This window comes from Lycium ferocissimum, chromosome 5, assembly GCF_029784015.1.
Source record: "Lycium ferocissimum isolate CSIRO_LF1 chromosome 5, AGI_CSIRO_Lferr_CH_V1, whole genome shotgun sequence".
Lineage (NCBI taxonomy): Eukaryota > Viridiplantae > Streptophyta > Magnoliopsida > Solanales > Solanaceae > Lycium > Lycium ferocissimum.
In genome coordinates this window covers 9,348,830-9,364,583 of record NC_081346.1, presented here as the reverse complement: position 1 = coordinate 9,364,583, position 15,754 = coordinate 9,348,830, and the positions used below count along the sequence as shown (strand labels likewise).

General features: G+C 35.3%; 1 protein-coding gene across 2 annotated transcripts; it reads right to left on the bottom strand.

Moving 5' to 3' along the window:
- Positions 1-790: 790 nt before the first annotated feature.
- On the bottom strand, positions 791-11,076 carry LOC132055873 (uncharacterized). Of its 2 annotated transcripts, none has more exons than XM_059447876.1 (16): positions 10,926-11,076; positions 9,757-10,201; positions 9,575-9,660; positions 8,007-8,161; positions 7,404-7,468; positions 7,065-7,259; positions 6,859-6,913; positions 6,042-6,257; positions 5,625-5,737; positions 5,138-5,327; positions 4,871-4,930; positions 4,540-4,794; positions 3,864-4,122; positions 3,583-3,788; positions 3,124-3,174; positions 791-1,514 (listed from the first exon to the last, which is right to left on the bottom strand). In XM_059447876.1, the coding sequence occupies exons 2-16, from the start codon at positions 10,017-10,019 to the stop codon at positions 1,224-1,226; spliced, it is 2,460 nt and encodes an 819-aa protein (XP_059303859.1). In that variant the 5' UTR covers positions 10,020-10,201; positions 10,926-11,076; the 3' UTR covers positions 791-1,223. The 2 variants fall into 2 exon arrangements, with proteins under 2 accessions (XP_059303859.1, XP_059303860.1); XM_059447877.1 differs by having other exon boundaries at positions 9,757-10,089; positions 10,926-11,070.
- Between the last annotated feature and the right edge of the window lie 4,678 nt (positions 11,077-15,754).

Genomic DNA, 15,754 nt, shown 5'->3' with positions numbered 1-15,754 from the left:
CTATACTACCTAAATTAACTGTAAATAAATTTATTCCGTGTCCCTTTGTCCATTTTATTTTTCTTCTTTTTAATTAACCTTTCCATTTTTGTTTTGTTTTTTATTTTATCTTTTCTGCTCTCCATCTACTTTTATTTTCAAGTTAGAGAAGAGGGTTGCTCAGATGGCAGCACTTTCTACCTCCAACTCAGAGGTTGTGGGAGCCCCTGAGGAAAGGGGAGTAAAAAAAAAAAAAAAAAACTATTTTGGAGTGCTAATACTAGTGCAAAATGTCAATTGAGCCCTTTTTGTCCATCCGATTTTTGTGTGTAAACTATACCTCATACAAATCTAAGCTAGCGTTTCTTTATGTAATTTAGTGCCTTTTCATGTTTCAATTGTTATATTGCAAATGTTTCTCAAACAAACTCAACATAAATTATTCAAATATTTCTCCATAAAAAATAGTAAGTAATGGTTTCTTCAAAATTTTTATGGAAAATCAGCATTTCGTAATTCTATTGTATTAGAACGGAAATGAGTAATCCAGTTAAATCTTACATTGATTGAGGAATAATCTCTGTTTATTCTTAAGCAATTTTCTTCTCATGCCTAAAGTCCTTTCCATAACAAGTTCGTGGTAATCTCCATGATGTATGTCATTGCTTCTTTTATATAAAAGTGCTAGAAAGTAAATTAGATGCCTCCACCATAAGCACTGATTTTCTCCCCTCCTTTTTTTTTTTTTTTTTTTTATTTGCTTGTGTAAGAAAAAAGTGGAATCTGTAACCCAACTTTGAAACATTAGCGCCCGATAAGAATATAATCTGATAATATTAAAAATAACTTGTCTAACTGAGACAGGCTACAATTGTTCTTCGTTATACCTGGTGATTAATTCTAATACTGCACATCATATTGACACTACGAAGTTCGAAGTCCAACAATATTGTCATGTCCACTAAACGCGGATTAGTCGTGTTACCCTTTCCTACATTCGCTGTCAGTGTAACTGGACTATAGAGTTATAACACAGCTAAGCTGCGCAGCTTCACCAAAATCAGCTCGCAGAAAATGACTTACCACATCAGGCATATTCATGGTCACCTACTGTGCCGAGGCCCTGAGATCCTAGAGCCGTAGGCATTTTATGCACACAAGTTGAGGTTCGAGCAGCACGGTAGGCAGTAGGCTCCAGGAGATGGGAGTCCAGTTGTTATGAAGAAATTGACCCGGCCCAAAAGTCATGTAAACAACTCAGGGAATGACCACATTATGAACTTGGCAAAAGTGTCCGACTCCAAGAACTCTATATGAGCAGCCCTTCCGATAATTGTATTCAAGTTCCTTCCTTGCAATGTTGTATCAAAGTTGACATCGCACCTCATGAACACTCTATGCTCGGATGACTGAGCACGTATCTGATCCAAGCAATCATTCAGCATCTCCAGAAATACTTTACCCTTTTTTGAGTTGTCCCCTGAAGATGCTTGGCACATCTCGATTCTTGCAGAATGATATGGAACATAACCATCCTGAAAAGATAGAATCAGCCATCATGCGATGAGATTTGGGGAAAAAAGGACCTGGACGATAAGAAAGATAATAATCTCAAAGAACTGCACATTTGAGACAGTTCTTTTGAGCAGTGCAGTGAGACAACTTAGAATCACCAAAATTGCTTCAATTACAATGCTTTTCTCAATTATTATTTTTTTTCCGAGCAAAGTATACTTAATGGTGGCTCGGACGACAGCTACACGTTAAAATATTCACTTTTCAGGATGAATGAGAAGGTACAAGTCTAGGTGAAAAGAGAATCCATAGTAGTAGCCTAATTAAAACTTCAGCTGTACAGTTGAAACTAGCAACATGCAAAACATGCTCCAAATAAAGTACCACATAAGAAGCTCCGAGAGATGGAAACAAAAATGTCGCAATTGGTGTTTAAAACTGCAACTAGCAAAAGAGGTTAGCAGTAACGAGTTAACGACGTACTGCATAGAAATGTGATTCTCTTTCTTTTTTCAGTTTAAAGGTTTAAGATATTAACACTAAATACCCTGCATGAGAGAAGTTCCTTCCTATAGAACACTAAGGGTTCTCACTACCAATGAGGGTTGTGAATTAAAACATTCAATGAACTTTCTTTAAATACAGCACATAAGGGGTTTCATGATACCACATTTTATGGTAAATGCAACGCATAAGATGACCTCACCAAACTAATACAAGCAATAGAACATAATGTCAGCATTCATACTGTGGTTAGCTCGCACAAATTATCTGCCATAAGACCACCATGAGCTTTACTCTTGGTTCAACCAATTAGTTCAGTTATATGAGGAGATAGTACTCAGAAGCCAAGCTTGTTAAACTTAGTCTAGAATGCCATATGAATATAAGGGCCATGGATCATTTCAGCTTTCTATCTTAGTAACCAATTGCTAAGATTTTTCCAAAGAAAATTATGTTTCAATCAGAAATTACCAGTGCAATTCGAACACCGTATGTTACTTAAAAGACTCGACAAGCGACTTTTACCGTTATAGCCGAAGAGAAATTCAACTTCTCTTCCCTTTTAAAAAGAAAAACTTATCTTTCTTTTGAGCCTGAAAACCATTGTTCGACATTACCTGACTAAAACATTTTCTTAGCACAATTCTTTTCCTTTCGCAGAGCCTACTATATATACATTTTTTTAATAACCGAGAAATCCTCGAGGCTAGTGGTGCACGGTTCTAAACTCGGTAGATGATGGGCCCGCCCGTCTATCCTTCTCCGTTTAAATACCAGGCTTCTTGTGTGCAGCCGGGTTCGAACCTGTGACATTCACCTAATCTACTCATCACGTGTTGTGCTCTTACCACTAGATCAAAGCCCTGGGGGCTGCAGACACTTAATATAATGGAAATATACCTTATAATTCTTTGATAAAGCACATCAATTCTCATACGGAGAGATTGTTTCTCAAACCAGATTGTCTCATGATAATAGACTCAATTTCAGTTCTATTATATTCTGGCTGACGTATAAAATAATACTCAAGAGCAAAAAGCTCCAATGAGTTTGTATTCTATAATCAGAATGAACCATCGCAAGAAAGTAAAAAACAGAAAGCCAGCAAAAGAAAATGATAAATACCTGAGGTGAAGATAACAAAACAATGTTCTTGAAATTCTCCAAGGTCTTTTGCTGGAAAAACACAACTAGGATTGTTAGTAATCTTGCTAATAATCACAGCTAATGTTGCCTTTTTTCAGATTGATAAGATCAAATCAGGCCTACCGAATATTTGAAATCTCTTTTCGAGCTACCAAATTTAAAAGAACCGATAAAGAAAAAATGATTTGGGGATGGAGGTCTGGTTAATTGATTGAATAAGAAAGATAACCACAAGCATGTCATAAAATAAAGGAAAGTAGATATTCCATCTGAAATTCATGACTAAGTGGTCAATCTTCTTCCCACCTTTAACTAGCCATGAATTTCAGCAACAAAAAAAAAAAAAAAAAAAAAAAGGAATGAATTGGTGAAGCAGTCATTTTGACAGCTGCACCAATACCCTCAACCAAAATTAGTACTAACTATAGCATATAGTACCTTGCAAAGTTTGTACAAGAACGTGTTCCGGAGATCAGGATCATCTGTAAATGTAAGCTGATGTATGCATGGTGTGCCCTTGAGCTTCTTCAAGAGCCACAACCCAGAATTGAACAAAGAATTTGAACTGTAAAGGTAACCCAGATGTGGACCAGATACAGAAACATATGTGTGAAGGAATCTGAGATATGGTTCCATGATGCTCTCTGCAAAAGAAGCGCAAAATCTAAGAAATATTGATAGTTAGTTGAAGAAAACCGCTGAGATTACAGAGTTCAAACCTGTTAAAGCTGTTCTTAATATGATGTTCCCAATGGAATGTCCAACAAAACTTAGCTTAATACTCTTCAAATTTCCAGATCTCGACGCTTTGTCCATCTTCTTTTTTATGAAAGATGTTACTTCTTGTGCCAGCCTTAAGCCCATTTCTCTGAAGTCTCCTGCCGTTTTTTCTTCATTAACTTCTGACATTAGAAACTCTATCTTGGGATCTATTAAAAGCCACTGGTTCCGAACAAGGCGCAAGTCTAAATGATGTCCCTGCAATAAATGCTCTCCTATTAGTGTTAGAAAGGATTGTCAGCAAAATAATCACTGAAAACAGGTCATCACACACCACAGGATTTCAAAAAACAACCTTGCCGGTTGACATGGAATAGGGTGCTCTTATTCACTTCAATGGTTGTTCGAAGATGTTTTTTCAAAACTTGAACGATTTATTTCAACTACTGTCATTTTTGTTAATTCAAAAACGCAATTAATGAACTGTATTTTGATCAAATTGTAGCATAGAGTTGAATGAAAAAAACAATGTTGAAAAAACAAGTATGTCGTGCTTTCAAACAAGGAACTAGAGGTGCTTTCTGACAGAGAACAAGAAAGACAATTACATGGACATATGCTGAAAACAAACAACAGGATTATTACTCTATTTGATGCTGAGGACGATCAACTTGCCTGGAATCCATGGACAAAAACCACAATCTTCAAAACACGGCCATTTTGACCAGGGCTTCCCCCATGAATCTTTTTTGTGCCTTTAGCATGTGCCTCAACTAGCAAGCTATTTACATCTTTTGGCTCCCGCTGGATGAAGTATGAATTTCCACTTGTTGACCTCATAGGTGCATTGACAACACGCTCTATAATTACAATTGGGATACGCGATGGATCTCCAAATATGTGCATGTCTTGGATAGATCGACTGTTGATCTGCAATGAATCAATGCTAATTCATCAATCCATCAGTGAAGATATTACACCGACCATAATATTAGATTGTACTAACCCTCATTTGTGCGATACTTCTCCTATGAAGCTCAGCTCGCATAGCTGCAGTCTGTGCAGGCTGCACAGAGCAGAAGGACAGTTCAAGTTAAATACTACACTACAACATATAGAATGATTTTATTTTGTTTGAACAGTTAAAACATATAGAATGATTCTCATCTTTAACAACTCAGAATTGGCCGCAATATAGATATAATGTTCAAAAAGAAAAGAAGGAAAAGAAACGACAAAGATTATAGCAAATCAGAAGTGTAGATATGCTTACATCCTCAGTTATCTTCCGCATAACAGGTGCTCTCCCACGGGAACCATTGTAAGAAGAGCTATCAATGTCACTACTTATGTATTGGTGAGGCATCTCAACTTTAGAATGAACCATCCATATTGACCATTCAGCTCTACGATCAATAGCCCATTGCTCACGCAGAAAATCCATAATTGATGTCTTATGAGTCCTAAAGGGAAATCAAGAACCAGTTTAAGATATCAAGAAACAGCAGTACAGCACTAACCGTAAATGAAAAACCCTAGATACAAAGATATTTACACGTGATCTTGTCCATGGATAGACTAATTGAGGTGCATGATGCATTGACTGGTATCTAAAGCTTAAAATGAGGTAGTCGTCTTTCTTTTTCACTTTACTAAATACGTATTACTTATCCAAATGATGCATTAATCTGCAAAGTCTGAGGGGCAAAATAACATAAGCTCACTGAGTACAAGTAGTGTAAATGTAAATGGAAACAAACCTGTGAAACCTCATAAACATACTCCATAAGTAAAAGACTTGGTTGCCGAGGGAATGATACAACTGGAGTATGTCATCCTTAGATTGAGACTGGAGAACCCCATCTTCTAGTTTCTGCTTAAGAACATAACGAGTAAGAATTAATAAGGTATAGAAGGGCAGTCCTCCCTCAGTTCCAACTCCCAAGTTAATATCTAACTTATTATGTAGGAATATCCAAAAAAGGTACGAACTTTTGTGAAAAAGGAAGTTACACATACAAACATACAGCTGAATTCATAGCAACGCTCTGTCTAAGTGGGATATTAAATCTTTTCTATTTTAGAAAGCAAAGTCGGATATTAAATTTGAAGACGCACCAAGATCAATATTAAAGTAATGAAAATCAGAAAAAGATTCTGCAGTATGAGGATAAGACCTTGGTGCCATTCGGCATCTTGCTTGGCACTTCTCTTGAAGCCTTATCATTCATCAAGTTTGTGTCTGCACTTGGAGGAAATCGGGATCCTTGTGTATCATCGAACTTGTCAGTAAAATCAGTAAAATCAAGAGACTGATTTATGGCCTTGCTAATTTTTTGTAGCTCCTCGAAAAGTATGTCACGCGCAGTTGAAAGGCCTTTAATAAGCATTTCCTGTTACAAGATATGATAAGAAAATGCTGGAGAACCACATAGATATTCCCTCCATTTCAATTTATGTGGCAATGTTTGAATAGGCACAGAGTTTAAGAAAGAATGGAAGACTTTTGAAACCCGTAGTTATAAACATGCTATAACATTTTCGCCTGATAAAGAAAAAGTCATAACATTTGTGGGGCTACAAGACTTTTTAAACTTAGTGTCTTAAGCATTCCATAATATTTGTGTTACTATAAAAGCTTCTCATTAAGGGTAAGATGGGAAGTTTAAGTTTAATAGTTTCAAAATTTAGAAAGTTGTCATTCTTTTTAGAAAGGACTAAAAAGGAAATGTTGTCATATAAACTGGAACGGAGAATATGCAATTCTGTCACAAAATTTTCCTCTTTGTTTTAGGAAAACCTTTTTCCTCTTTGTTTTAGGAAAACCTATAAACAAAAATCATTTTATCTTCCAAAACTAATCGCAGAAATCCCCGAGGGACAGTGGCCACTGTTTGAAACTCAGTGGTAGTGGATCCATCCCTTTATCCTTCTCCACTTAAATACCAGGTTTTTGTCTGAACTCAGTAATCTAAAGTCAGGAAGAGCACATACTTGTTTTTCCAGATCGTAATCCTCATTATCGTTATCTTCATCCACACGAGGCTCGCTGAAAAGGTCCAGCATAAATTTAGTTACTACCCTCTTACAATAAAATGTGGCACTCAAATTAAACAGCAACCACATGAAACAGATATAACTATGGTATGATCTCATTAAGTACTCAATTTAACAGTAAAGGATTGGGATCTTTGACAAACCTTGGTACCTTCTGTGAGGAGGTATAAACACCACCTTTCAAAAGGCTGATGTGCACACTCACATCGACCAGTACTGCATGAAAAACGTCAAAATGTACAGGACAATAAGAGTGCAACCCTAGAAGAGCTTTGGATGGAAGACGAAATTCATGGACTGCAGCAGGAGAAGCATCCAAGGAAGCCTGCAGACTAGTCCTGCACAGAAAGTTATACAGTTACTAATCGTGAATGCAGAATATATTGCTTTTTTTTTAAAATCAGAAAATACTAGAAATAATAATTTTGTGAATTATTTCTTGATGCAACTGCAGAAAAACACAGTTCAAAAATTCAACTAACCCGTTCTCCAATATAGGTGCATAGAAAAGCTCGAATTTCAGAATGACACCAGATGTCAATGGACCCTGCTAATTTCGAAGTACATATTAGTAGGTAAGATTTTAAAAACAACAACAACAACAACCACCCAGTGAAATCCCACAACGTGGGGTCTGGGAGGGTAGAGTGTACGCAGACCTTACTCCTACCAAGGTAGGATGGCTGTTTCCGAAAGACCCTCGGCTCAATAGAAAGCATAAAAAGAGGTCAGATAAGGCCAAGAAATTCAAAGTGATATGTAAATGAAAATAACGAAAGCGACTAAGCCATGATGAAGCAGTTTGCAAAGGGGCAGTAGCTATCACAAATAAAGTAAGATAATCAAAGTACAGAAAATAACAGATAGTAGCAGAAATCAAAGCACAAGAACTTATATCGCGATAATGCGACTACTAAAATGAAAGGATAAACGATACTATCTACTAGCCTTCTACCCTAAAAAAAAAAAACGATATAGTGGTTCTCCAAATAACCTATATGCCTGAAATGTTTGAACAATGTGTACACATACTTCAGCTGGGAGGGGGAGAAATTACATATGGGGCTAAGGCCAAGAGAGGTCACCTCATGTTTGCGCCGAGATAAGTTGAAGGAGACCATCATGGAGAGAAGAATATCCTGCCTTGCATATTTGATTCGGAAAGGCTGTGTGGAGAAACTATGATCTGTATCATCAATCCTCCATACTCCATATACATCTTCGGAACCCAAATCAGGAGCTGCAACCCAAACAAAGGTATTACTCACTAGACACAAGTTCTCCCATTACTGCAAAAAACTATATCATATTATCAATGGCAAGCTTTCTATGTGTGTGCCGATGCAAGGGCATCTGCAAACATGTATTTCCCTAGACTCCTCTCTTTAACCCAAGAATTAACCATAAATGAGGACAAACTGTCCTCAATTATATTAAAAAGACCTACCCATTCAAAACACAATCTAGTTTGTTACCCATCAAAAAGATGGGCAGAAAGAAAGAAAAGGATAACATAACCTAGTTTATTCTAACTCATCTTCCTCCCTTCTCAAATTAAGATCTTTTTCATAGAGCTCATCTGATTGTTTCCCTTCTCCGTAAGAGAGTTGAAGACAAGATTATGACCACTAAGTGTTTACTTTACAAATTTCTAGTGAAAACAGCAAGCGGAAACAGATAAAAACATAAGTGCAAAAACTGTTGGTTAAGTTTTTCAAAACTAGCAATCAACCATGCGTATATACATGAAATGCCAACAAGGATACATTCTGTCCACTACCCTGGTCAAATATGAACAAAATCTGTACCTATCCAGACAACACAGAACAGGATGCTTAATTGCAGAATTATTGTGAAAATAATAGTAGCCATCAACTTTCAGAATGAATGTCAATGTCAAGAGAACCAAGAAACAAAAAGAAGAGTCCAAGAATGAGAACAAGATCTAGGAGAGTCATCGAACAGGTGCACTAATTATTGTCTCTAGAACCTTGTAAAGGACTAAAGGTCAGACTAACCAATAAACGAACTTTCTTAACGGAACAGCAAGTAAACTCTTCGTGCCTTTGGCACCTTAAGTAGACACGCTTAAAAAGGATAAATAATTTTTTGTGAAGTTAAAAAAGATAGATATCATAACCATGACCGCCATGAATTTTATGAACTGCTGAAAGGGGAACAAGGGTTCTGATTTCTCCAAAAGGGGAATAGGCCAGTGTGTATTATCTTGGTGGATTGCAATATAGCAATTTCAATTATGCCAGACTAGTGCACTAGACAATGTATGACCTCTATCTTCCTTTTAATTAGTTCTCGCTTAATATATCTTCTGAAATGTAATGACCAAAACTGTTTTCTATGCTTGTAAGATTAGTTCTCAGCAATGAATCAAGAAAATTACAATAAAATGCACAAAACATCAGAAAGTTATCATAGCACATAAAACTACCACATCAGTTTCTCATCTTGCACAGCAAAATTCATAGTAATGGGACTTTAAGCATTTCAGACTATTGAGTCCTCCAGTTTTCCTCAAAGATGATATTTTTCTCACTTCCATATCCCACTGTAATTGACTGCAATATTTGAAAGTATCCTGGTTTTAGTAGCCTGCTGTGTGCTTTGGCCGTTTCGTCATAGTCTAGAAATTTACCTTCATACTGGATGACTCTGGATGGAGTTCCTAATAACCCATCATCACCATCTTCCCATCTCATTGTAATCTTAATCTGGTACCATCTGCATATTTGGAAAAAATTGTAAGGCCACAGAAGTACAAAACTCAAATTACCGAAGGAGTAAGATTAAAAACTATGGAACATGATATCCACATACCCTTGCTGGAACAAGTCAAGATTGTGAAACCGGTGAATGTAGATGGAGATCTCATGCACAGCCTCCAACATTGGTTGTTTAGGCTTTCTGTGCTCGGACTTTGACTCGTAATAGGACTTGAGTAGTTGCAATTGTTGCTGTTGTGAAAGTGGCGAAAGAGGCACAGGCCGCACATCAGCACTGTGCAGCCTCCTAGGGGTCCCTGGTGTTCCTTTATTTAGACCAGCTATCATCCATCGAAGGCGCCGTAATATAACAGACATCTATTGAGGTCTCTAAAAATTTGCATCCCTCCAATTCCCTTCACCCAAGTATTAGCCCAATATATTTCCTCTCAGAAACAAGATATCACAAATCAAGTCTCAAAAATGTCTTGTAAATTCACTTGCAAAAAAAGCTAATCCTGCTCCAGCTGTCTAGGAACAAAGACCTTCGCAGGGGATCCCTGAGTATATAAAGATTTTTGTTAAGATCTCCTTTATAAAACCTGAAAACCTACAGGGGGGAAGTTTCGATGAGCAAACAGCAGGCTCTAATAAGAAAGATACTACCCGATGTCAGAAAATAAAGAGTTTGGCATGTTAAAAACTTCCCTAAACTACAAAGGACCAAAGATCAAGCTAGGACATTTATTATCAGGTATATAGCAAAGTTAAAAAGCTATCCACATTTACAACTCTGAGATAATAAAAGCCAATTCACGTGTACAACCACCATACATCAAATGTTTATGACAGCTGTTATGCCGAAGAAAATGCAATATTGGCAAACATATCATGCACTCAGAAAATGTACTTCTATAACAACCTAATGCAGAATGCAAAAAATTCTGAAAACCCCACTAAAACCCCTTGAACCTCATCTTTCTGATGCAAAGTCTGTATCTTTGTACAAGAATCAATAATGAGATTAGAAAGTAAAATACCAAGTTAACTAAAATCACTTTGATCAAATACCCAAAAAAAAAAAAAAGATTCAACAACATAAACAAAACCCCAAATGTCCCTCCATTCAACTCACAGAAAACCCACAACTTTACATGTCCTATTTAAAAAAAAATCGAAAATGCACCACTCAATCTTATCAACAATTACCTCATAAAATCTTTTAGATGCAGAAGTTTGAATTAACTAAACAATGCGTGCGCAAAAAAAAACAAGAAAACCCACCTACAGGAAGTGATCCAATCGAGGTTTTGATATACGAGGAAGAAACACCTAAAATGCAGTTTCCTATTTCCTCCTTTTTTCAGCAAACCAAACGGGGAATTAGTAAGTCAACGATGTTTGAGCTGTAAAAAAAAGCTTAAACTTTGTGGGAACGCGGCGGCGATGGCTGTCGGAGTTAGAGAGAGCGTGGAACAAACAGATGTGAACGAGGAAATCAATAAACGAGCTTGGGGGACAGGGACCTCGTTTTTTCCTAGAATTGAACCTGAAAAACAGCTACTAATTCCCAATGACACCTGTATGTTTTGTTAAATGACGGTTCTACCTCTGTTAGATGAACTTGATTGAAGGCTTTTTTATTCCTAAATGAGTCATTTCAGAACTTTTTCAATAATGCGTTTTAAGCAAAAGTTAGCGGCGTGTTTGGTCTCAAAAACGAGTGGTATCTTAGAGCCTCTTTGGATGAACTTAAAAAAAATTTTAAGTCAAAAAATAAGTTGGGAGGTAACTTATTTTTTTTTGTTTATAAGTTATTTTTTTAAGTTTTAGATAAGCAAAAAAGGCAATTATTTTTTTTTTCGAGTTTATTTTAAGACAAAATGACTTTTTTAAGCTGTTTCAAACACTCAAAAAAGTTGAAAACAGCTTATATAAACCAATCCAAACGGGCTTGTACTTATTTTCTATTATTTGCTAAATAATCAAGAAATATTATCCAAAGAGAATATATATGTAATCTGGCAATACATTATGGGGTTGGGATATGGTGGGGTGGCGGGTAGTTGGATAGTCAAGAGTACGGGGGTTAGAGGCATAGTGTGGTGGGAAAGTGACACTAAACTTGAAATGTCATGGAACTTATTTTTTCTACTTTCAAAAATATACTTCCTCTGTTCACTTTTACTTGTCCACTTTGGACTTATCATGATATTTTAAAATAATAAATGAAGTGTATAATTTATCAATATATCCATATTAATTGGTGTATATTTTTACTAGATTTGAAAAATATTTTGCAGTGAGTAATTAATATTATGGGTAAAATAAAAAAAAATTGTCCTCTCTTGATATGTTAAAAGTGATAAGTAAAAGTGAAAATCTATTTTTGAAATACTGGACAAGTAAAAGTGAGCCAAAGTGAGCCGGAAGGTGTAATAAAAACGTGAAAAATTTGAAAAACACTTCCAAAAAAATGTTTTCCTACAGACCAAACACACCCTAAATCTCATAGCGGCGAAAAAATCTGAACCCTTGTTGCCGTGTTCAAACCCCACAATCAACGATGTTGAAGACATTTGCTAGGAGTACTTTCTTTCCTAAGTCAAACGAAATAGGGATGAGCATTAAAGGTTCACCATTATTAAAAACAGCAACTTTTGTTTCTGTCTTTTGTCATCGGGAATAATTTGCTTAACATGTACTCCCTCTGTCTTAAATTATCTACCGTGATTATTAAAAATAGTTATCTCAAATTATTTATTATTTTAAAAGTTCAAATCATAATTAATTATTTTTTTCCATTTAACTCTTAGTATAATTTTTGTCATAAATGGAGATGTGTTAAATGGAGTAAACATTTAATGGAGATAGATTATAACTTAGACATAAATAAGGATAAAGTAAATCAAAAACTCTCCTCATTAATGTTGTATTTATTAACGGGCGTGCAAAACAAAAAAACGACATATAATTTGAGATGGAGGAATTAATATTCAAGACAAGATATTCGTATAATGATGATATTGTAATGAATATGTACTCCATCCATAGAAATTTATTGATATTGTTACTTTTAACAATTTGAAGAAGGGAATGTGGCAACACAAATCTTCACCTCATATAATATGCTATGATGTGCTGGTATAAGCACACATATGATCTAAATGAAGCGAAATTGATAGTATGGATTCATATATATGTTAGAAATAACTTTGTGTAATGCAAAGTATAAATAAATTATTTTTCTCCTCTTTTCAATTCCATTGAGTGGCTAATTTATGGCTGGTTTAAATGGCCAGGTTAATGGTCATTAAGTTCTCTTTAATGACCAAACTAATGGCTCATCAATTTCTTCTTTGACCCTTCAGATTTTCAGCCTATATATCCTCTCTTCGTGGTGAATTATTTACACACATAAATTTTCCTTCTCATCATCTTTTCCTCTTGAGTTGTTTCTGGGCAATTGGTTTTGTGAAACTCTAAACTTCCAGCCACTAGTGCAAGTGTTTGGAAGTGTTGTGAAATCTTGGGGAGCGAACGGGCTAAATGATTTACACCGGAGTCGGTCTGAAATCGCTTTCAAGGGAGTGGCTTGCCACGACGCAGCGGTGTTCATCTGATAAGTTGTTTCTATCCTTTTGTTCATTATTCTGATTGATATTGTTTATATTTCCAACAATTTGAAAGCGATTTTCTTTTATACAATATTGATCAGTACCATATAGAGAGGTAAGATAATTCTATACATATTCTGGTGATGAAAAGTAAATATTTTTATTTCCTCTCTAAATAATGTGGTAACGAAAAAAGAATGTATGAATTGGATTCCTTTTGATAGATGCCTTAATTTGAGAAGTTAGATCTCAACAAAATTCAAAAGAGAAAGAATTCATGTTCATTTGAAATTGTGTTTCTTCTCTTGGTTGGTTGATTTTTGGTGTTAACTTATAACATGTTTATGAGCCTATTATATTTTAACTTCCCCACAAGTTAATAAAAAATTTATTTAATTTTAAAAGTTGTGGGGGATGAAGGAAAAACAAAAATGTGAGAAACTTTTGGCATGAAAAAGTCTGAGTTTGCATGATTGAAAAATTGGTGAAAATCAAATAACTGTTATGATATCATGGCGTAACAAAAAATGAAAAGGTGTTTATTATTGAAAGAATATAATGCCTGTGGGTGATTCACTGTGTTTGAATATGTGGGAATCATTAGCTTGTATAATGCATTCAAGGCTGTCAAAGCTGCAGTCATAAGGAAAGAGAGACTTGCTGAAATTGTGTTTCTGTTTCGATGATAGCAGGGATTTTGCTTAAGCAGTTTTCTATTAAAGTAGACAGGTTAGTATCTTTATTTTTCTTTATTGATAAAGATATAGCATGTACACATATAGTGATGTTGTTCATGATTACTTGGTTACTTTGGTATTGTTGTGAAAGTTAATTTTATGGAATATGGTTGCAAACCCAAAGCTAGTTGTCAAACCTTCAATGATAATTAGTTATTTTGTGGATGGCAAAGTAGGGCATAATCCCCCCCCCCCCCAACCCCCACCACACGTAGACTTTTAGATTTAAGAGAAATTACTATCCCGCTTGTTATACCCTATTTTAATCGGAGTCAAAATAGTTTACAACATCCCGATAATTCCGGGGTTAATTAAAGTACAGGAGTCGCCACCTAATTATTTACGGTGAATTAGGACACCTAAAGTAATTACCTAAAGTTGATTTTATGTTAAAGTCTACGAAACCAAATGATTCTAGGTACAGGTTCAACTAATCTAGAGGAAAGGTATTAGGCATCCTCTAAATTCCATTAATAATGGTTAACCGACCGAACTTAGGTTAATAAAAGAGCAAAACGCTCGATATAAAAATTGTGAATATTTTATAAGTCATGATGAAAAGGAGATTGAAGTTATGTTATAAATATAATGTACAGTGTAAAGTTGATATAACTTAACGTTTAGAAATGCACATTTAATTTTGAGGAAAGAACTTTAATTTTTATGTGCATATATTACTAGGATATTTACATATGATACACTAATAAAATTCTATAACTTATGATAGCTTAATTAAATTATATAAGTTGAAAGAAAATAATGAGAAATTTAACTGACAGTCTTTAAGGTTTGGCATGTAAGACATACCTTTTTTGTTTTAAAGAAATTTATACAAGCCTCCCTTTTATTCATATTTAGAGACCTAAACGTAAGAAAATTATTTTCTAAACTAAATTAATTACACATACCTCTTGTTTCCGTTTTATCCATCTGACAACGTGTGGCAAATAGCATATTCTTATTTCCGTTTATCAATCTAATAATGTGTTAGAAAATCACCATGAACCTAAATTTTCTAACAATGGCCAAATGACATATTCTTACACATACTACTTGTTTCCATTTATCAATCTCCACAACGTCTTTCTATCAAATAGAGTCTATCCGTGGTTCAACTTTTATGCCAAAGTATCGTATTCTCTGTTCTTAGGTCACCCATCTAACAACCAAGACAAACTATATCAACTTAATCGAACAACAAGAAGCAACAAGTCATATAAGAAGAAAAGATGGGGACAAGATGACATGAACGGCTTGAATTCGACTTTCGCGAAAGGATAAGGTCCCCTCAATGTCGTTGTTTTAGCAAAACGAGAACGAGCGGAGATGATATATGACTTCATGTGACAACGGGTCGTGGAGTCTCAAAGTGAAACTCTTCGGCTCCGGTATTTCATGCAAGAAAAAGAAAAGAAGAATGGTTAGAAAGAATGACATTCCGATCGTATAGACATGAATGTAATAGATAGACGAAATGAACAATAAACTTGTGCTAAAATAAGTACTTTCGAACTTAGGAATACAAAGATTTAACACTTTCTAAATAGAACATGTCTTTGAGTAATAATACATACAAACAGTAAGCTTTCATTCTCATTTAACGTACTCAGACATGAAGTCCTAACAAACCATTATGAGACCATAAAGATTCCCTTTCCTAAATGGCAGATAGGAATGAAAATGAACATATGTCATGCATAAGATATACACACAAATTCATTGTTCTGGAAACTAGCTTAATTTAAGGAAAACGCAAACA